Source organism: Lolium perenne, chromosome 4, assembly GCF_019359855.2.
Source record: "Lolium perenne isolate Kyuss_39 chromosome 4, Kyuss_2.0, whole genome shotgun sequence".
NCBI classification, from domain to species: Eukaryota; Viridiplantae; Streptophyta; class Magnoliopsida; order Poales; family Poaceae; genus Lolium; species Lolium perenne.
The window spans coordinates 392,567,241-392,573,957 of record NC_067247.2 but is presented as its reverse complement, the minus strand read 5'-3'; the positions used below and the strand labels follow the sequence as shown (position 1 = coordinate 392,573,957).

At 53.1% G+C, this 6,717-nt stretch overlaps 1 protein-coding gene across 1 annotated transcript; it reads right to left on the bottom strand.

Annotated features, from left to right (window-relative positions):
* Positions 1–4,301: 4,301 nt before the first annotated feature.
* Positions 4,302–6,331, bottom strand: LOC127297516 (AAA-ATPase At2g46620). Its single transcript, XM_051327841.2, has one exon. It carries the CDS (start codon positions 6,155–6,157, stop codon positions 4,592–4,594), a length of 1,566 nt encoding a protein of 521 aa, XP_051183801.1. The 5' UTR covers positions 6,158–6,331; the 3' UTR covers positions 4,302–4,591.
* Positions 6,332–6,717: the final 386 nt, after the last annotated feature.

The following is a 6,717-nucleotide window of genomic DNA, read 5'->3' as shown; positions in this document are numbered from 1 at the left end:
CACTGAAAGGTTGTAAAACATTAGCCGATGCACTGGTAGTATGAGTATGACTTATTAAATTATTAATACCATTATTTTCCGGAGGCATCGGCTGTTTATTACGTTGTTCATCATTAATTTGCAGCACTATTGAGCGAACATGACGAGGTAAACTAGTTTCAAAATCTCTATTAAACTGATCCTTAAAATCTGCAAGCGAACTAGCTACAGACTGAGCAAGCATACGTTGTGCATCTGCTATATGAGAACCGTATTTGCTAGCTACAGATACGTCAACATGATGGGCAATTTGTTCGCTTACCTTACTGTCGAGCGCAGGTGATGGACTTGGCGCCGTTACCTTCTTGACGACGACGCCGTTCCTTGTCTTCAAGAATCCACTCAGCCTCAACTTCAACGCCTCAGCCTTCTGTTCCTCGAGCTCCCGCTCGAGCTCCTGTCGCTCAGCTTCGGACAGGTCATCGAGCGTGACGGGGATGATGTTGTCCGAGCTGAGATTGCTGGTGTCCCCGTCCATTGTGTGCTTCTTCTTCTTATTCTTCCCCAGCGGAGTCGCCAATTGTGTTGCCACGCAAAACTGCAGCGCAACAACACGATAACCGTCGTACTTTCGTGACGACGAACGGATGATTTTCGAGCAAATCAACAAAGATGCCTCAATTTCGGAGAGGAAGACGACCGCTTTTCAGCGCAAAGCGGCAAAGATTTTGCTAAACCCTAGATGGACTAGAGCTTGGCAGAGACGAACGACAAAGAAAAGTACGTAAAAAGGTAGATTTGTTTTGTTGAATATCGATTGTGTTGTTTTTCTCCAATCGGCCGTGGCCTTATAAAGGCACGCAGGACTTGGCGTGTTGAAATAAAACTCCAGCATTGAAACCGATCAGGACTCGTCCTTTGATTCGGTCATCTGGTACAGATCAAAGCCTACCAAATAAACTAGATATCCCGTAACAGCTAACATGTAACAGCTCCGAAGCCTAAACCAGTTCGCGTAAGAATATCCTTGGACGAAAGAACCATGCACGTAAGAATTCTCCATGCACCTCACCTTATACGACTTGTACCTTCAGGTTTGCATCCAATCCAGTCATTGCCATGACTCGTTATGTAGCAAGTAACGAGCAGATACTTCATACTTCAAACTTGCACTTTGCTCCATAAATAATTCTTTTCCTGAGATCGTCCTCGTTGCATCAGTACTAGCCACAGCTAAGCCTGCATTTTGATCTAAATGGCAACACCAAATAAATATGTCAACAAATATTCCAACCACAATTATCCAAACTAATTTGGCCTGCAAAATATCTAGTAGCCAAATTATGTACTCAACACAACCATACGTCCCTACAAGTAAATCTAGATAGAGCTAAGAGGAAGGCTCGGTCGTGGGCTTTAGCGGGTGCGAAATATTTGGGTGAAATACATGGAAAAGTAATCACATGCAGCAATAACTATCTTTCATGTTTGGAAAATTTCTACACTATACTTAGTTAATGGATTGGAGCAAACCTTTTACCCCGTAAAAAGAAGAAAAAAGAGGAAGCAGTACTGCATGCCTGAATACACGAGCATCAAAATAACCAAAAAAAAGTCCATACCCCTTAGCTCCAAAGAAGATTATGGTTCCTCTGCCTCCCATCGGGCGGCCGCCTTCGATCTGGCCGCCTCTGTGGCTTTCGGGCCATGGAGGTGCGGTAGATTGTGGCTGTCATCGGCAGGAGGGCTACGTTTTTCAGTTTTGGGGGATTCGTTCTTCGTCTTTAGGGTTCCTGTAGGGGCGGCACTCAGGTGGTGGTGGCGGCGTCTTGTGCAATAATGTTTCGCCGGCTTCAACCCCATCTTGACGGCGCCGTCGAGAAGCTTGTGCGTGTGGTGTGCTCTTTGAGGATTTCGTCTTGCTGTGGGGATCTTCGGATCATCAAGGAGCTTCATCGGCAGTTCATCCTGCTTCTTCGTTTCTGGGTCGGATGTGGTCTTTTCGATCTGTTCGGCAACTTCCCGTCCGCAACCAACAACGTTAGGCCGACTCAGGGAGGAGCGGCAGCTGCGGCACGCCGGTGACACGGTCTAGAGGTTGAAGACGAAGGGTTTCTCATTGTAATTTTTGTTTTTCTTAGACTGTTTTGTACTGTTCGATGTTCCTTTTAAAGCTAGTGTCCTATTCGAAAAAAAAACATAACAAAAAAAATACACGAGCATCAAAATAACCAAATCGGTCAGGGGACCAAGTTGCGCTGCGGTTGCGGTTGCGGTTGCAGTTGACGCTTACCGGCACCGGCACCACCAGACCGCCGTCGTCCGTGCCAGGTATGCTGATGCTATGTACACTGGCACCACGTACCGGTCACCGGAGCTGTGCTGTGGGTTCAACACGCCAACAGGACAAAGAAATGTACGTCCGACCGAATTCATGGCCGCGGGCGCCGGGGCAGAGATCCGGGTGGCGCATTCAGGGCGGAATTCACGGCGCTGCCGGGCGGGAGGCGGCCGGCCGGCGTGCCGAGGCGGGCGATGGACCAGCGCCAGCCGGCATAGGGTTTTAATGGCGACGTTCGGATTGGAGATGCATGTGCCACGCCGCGCGCGGCGCGCTGGACGCGGAGGAGTTACCGTCGCTGTTCGACGGGCGAGCTGGAGGCTGCTCACTGGAGGGTGGCGCGACCGTTTCCAACGAGCCAATAATTTGCTCGCCCGGGACGCAGCTGCGATGTGTTGGCTTTGATTGAGCGTTGCTCTGCCTCTGCGCGTAGGAGTATGTGTTGGGAGACGGCCAGACGGGACCGTGTCGCCCGTGGGAGTTGCGCGTTGGCCGTTCAGGTGGACCATGCAGCTCTGACAATAGCGGATTCAAAGGCACCTAGCCGATCCATGAATATTTCGGTTTGTGAGATGACCATATTTTCCACGTCATCTAGAGAAGACATAAATTTTAGAGATACAATCCATTACCTTTTATTGTCACCCCGTACAATAAATAAAAATTAATTAATTTTGGTACCAAAATTGTGTGGCTAAAGAAAGACAAGTCGTACAATGGAAAATATAGTCTTCTCTCTTATTTTATCCTTAGCTAAGAGAAAACAACCTTCTCTTTCTTCCATTTCTCTCCTTCAACTAAACAAAAAATTCTACATAGCAAGCGTAAGGAAGGCTAACGTCATCTCATTGTACATGCCCTTAGAGGAGCAAATTTTACTCCTCTATAAAGCGAAGCACCGTTAAAAAAAGTTAAACAACTACGACTACCTCTCCTGTTTTTGCATTGGCAACCCGGCTTGGTCCAAACATCCAGGGCAAAGACTATGCCTCTCATCCCCATCCCTTTTTAATAATCGGGAATTCCCCCCATCCTCATCTCCATCAAGTTTGGGGAGGGGATCAAGTTCCCCATTAAAAAAAATATTTAAATGATCTTCTCATAATTTTATGATCTTAGATGTTTTAGACATAAATATAAGCAACTTTGTAATATATATGTTGTAAAATGACGACACTACACCAACACAATATTACAACATATTTCCTACAAAAATATACCAATTGATATGTATATACAACTATAACGGGCCTTAGCAGATGGGGAGGCATTTTAATCCCAACCCATTTTAGATAGCAGGGATCAAAATTCTCCACACCCGTCCCATAATAGATGAATGCCTCGTAGGTTTGCTTGGAACGGGCTCTGTTGCCATCCCTACTCTAGGTCAGACCTAGGATGGACTTTTTGGCATGACGGTTGGGCCGGGCCGGGCCTTCGCCTAAGTATTCTGCGAATTAGTGAAGAGCCTTAATGCCCGTGGCCCGATGGCCAATGGGTTTTCTATCTGCCAGTACGAGGGCTGGATTTTTTGGCCTGACAGTCGGGTTAGGCTGGGCCTAGGCCTAGATTTTTTTTTGTTTGGACCTTTGTTTGGTCCAGCCCCAGAAATGGCCAGGTATACCTGGACCTCCCAACTATCAAGCCATCTCGGGGTAGCTACGACTTGTGAATCCCCGGAGAAGTTGCATTGCGGTTCCAGTGTCTCATAAACAGCACCACCGGCGAAACTACATTGGGGCCGTGCGCATATGTGGAGACCACCGACCTCTGCGGCGCACTGCAGATGTTCGACATGGTGCGGTGGTCCCAGGTATCATTGACCCATAAGGAGTGGGTGGGTACAAGACACCTATGGAGTGCAAGGCATCATGCGCCCGAAGGATGAAGAAGCAAAAAAGAGAAGGAAGAAGATGAAGAGACTTTCATATGGAATGCTTGAGGAGTTAAATTTAAGGGATCGATTGGGTCTGACTAGAGGTAAATGGGCTAACTCACAAGTAACTTAATTTCAAGATTTCTCTCTGTTTTTTTTCCGTCACATTGCTCTTTTTGGTGACGAGCTCATCTTTGTTCCACACATTGTAAATTTGTCTAAGCGAATTCAAACCACACGTATGGTGAGGTATGACTTGCCTCTAGTGTATGTGTATCAATAACAAATAAGAAGACGTGTCACTACTACAGTACTAGTGGCGTGTCGTGTGAAAAAACGAGAGACAAAAATGTGTTCTTTGCTGGATTACCAAGTCTACAACCGCCTAACCAAAATCAGCGCTCCTTGTCGTGGTTGCTGCCCGAGCCGCGCCCGTTGAACGCAGTTGGCGTTGGCGCCTCGTCTTCCAAGGGCACGACGCCGGCGCCCTCCCTCCGGCTCTTGACCTTGATCAGCCCGTACAGCTTCTTGAACTCCCTCATCGGCACGTCCTTCCCGAACAGCCCACCGCCCGTCTCCTCCGCCGCCGCCTCCGTCCCGGCAGGAACATCCAACTGCGCGGCCCCGGACCAGCTCGTCATCCTCCTGTGCGGCAGCCGTGACGGCAGCGGCGACGGCGCGTCAGACACGGACGCGCGCTGGAGCTTGGTGATGACGGTGCGGAGCGCGCGGCTCGGGGAGCCGCGGTTGGCGAGCATGATCTCGCCCAGCTCGGCGGGGCTGAAGCGGCGGTGGCCGGCGGCGTGGAAGCCCTCCTCCACCTGCGGGTAAAGCTTGTGGTCCTTGAGGCCCAGGTAGCTGCTGGCGAGCGCCTTGAACGCGTCGAAGTCGCAGAGCGTGAAGCGGATGTGTACGTCCAGCCTCCCCGGCCTCAGCACCGCCGCGGGCACGCCCTCGTGCTCCTTCCCGCCGCGCATCGTGAACACCATCACGCGCTCCTCGCCGCAGCAGGACGCGACGCCGTCCATGAAGCTCAGCACCCTCGCCTCGGCGTCGCCATCGCCCTTGTGCAGCAGGTGCCGGTCGAGGTCCTCGACGAGTATGAGCGAGCGCGGGGTGGTGCTCATGAGCAGCGCGCGGAGGTCCCCCGCGCGGGACAGGTCGACGTCGTACACGTCGTAGCCGAGGAAGCGCGCCATGGCCGCCGCGAAGGTCGACTTTCCGGTGCCGGGCGGGCCGTGGAGGAGGTAGCTCCGGCGCCAGACGCGGCCGAGGCGGTGGTAGTAGGCGCGGCCCTTGGCGAAGGCCTCGAGGTCGGCGCGGACGCGGGCTTTGAGGTCCGGGTCCATGGCCACCGTGTCGAGCGTGGCCGGGTGCGTGAACGGCGCCGACGCCCACCGCGGCGCGCCCGTGCGCGCGTCCACGCCGCCGGCGTTCGCGAACAGCCGCAGCTCGCGCCGACGCAGCTTCATCTCGTCGGCCACCGACTCGACGTGCTGCAGGTACGGCCGCAGCACGCGGGTCCGGTCGTGCCGGCGCAGGCGCAGCACGAGGGCTTCGTCGTGCTCGTCGCGGGCAGGGCGGTAGGTCCAGGCGAGGCGCGCGCCCTGGAAGGCGTCCCGCGCGGTGTGGCCAGGGCCGAGATGCAGCGAGAAGCCGCCGTTGGTCTTCTTGCTGGGCGACGCGGAGGAGGAGAGCACGGAGGCGGCGTCGGCGTCCTCGAGCGACGGCAGCGAGGAGACGTACGCCGCGGCCTTGGCGAACAGCGGGTTGTCCCTCTCGGCGCCGCCGTCGACGGTGAGGCGGCGCGGCACCTCGTGGTACTGGTACACCTGCGCCCACTCGTCGCCCCACCGCCAGAGCCGGCGCAGCGCGTAGATCGCCGACCGGTACGAGAGTACCAGCCGGACCACCGCGACGGCGAGCGCGGCGTAGGCGAGGACGACGCCCACGGCGATCATGGCACCGAGCTGAGCGTCGAGTGTACGTTCCTGTACGATCGTGTTGCGAGTGTGAGTCGAGTCTGCAATGGCGGGACGTGGGGCTGGGCCTTTTTAAGAGGTGGTTGAGGCGGCGGTAAATGAAATGAAATGAAATGAAACGGACGTAGGGGCCAGGTAGCGTGTGTTTGACATTGTCGGAGCTGATGAGCGCTGATCATTCTGCTGCCCGCCTTCTCGATCGTCTGACTTGTCTTGCCTCGTTCATTCTCGATCTTGCCGCTGGTTTAACAACGGCAAGACTTTCCACAAATCGTAGCTTGAATGAAAGTACAGATATTAGATACGTACACGGACAGCAACAGCTGTTTTTTCTTTTCAAAAAATATACAGTAGTTATTTGAGCTCTTGGTTGCAACCACTAGCTAGCTACTCACTCGTTGAACAGCCTGTATACGTGATGGCTGAATGCAATGTAATCAAACGGACGGCGCGGCGTCGGCATCGGCGTCGGCGGCCGGAGTTACAGTGGTGCCCAACCGTCGTCGACCCTGCTAACAACTTGCATCTCTGATGTCTTG

Excerpts from the sequence above, each read along its gene's own strand:
- LOC127297516 (XM_051327841.2), bottom strand. The coding sequence starts at position 6,157 with ATGATCGCCGTGGGCGTCGTCCTCGCCTACGCCGCGCTCGCCGTCGCG.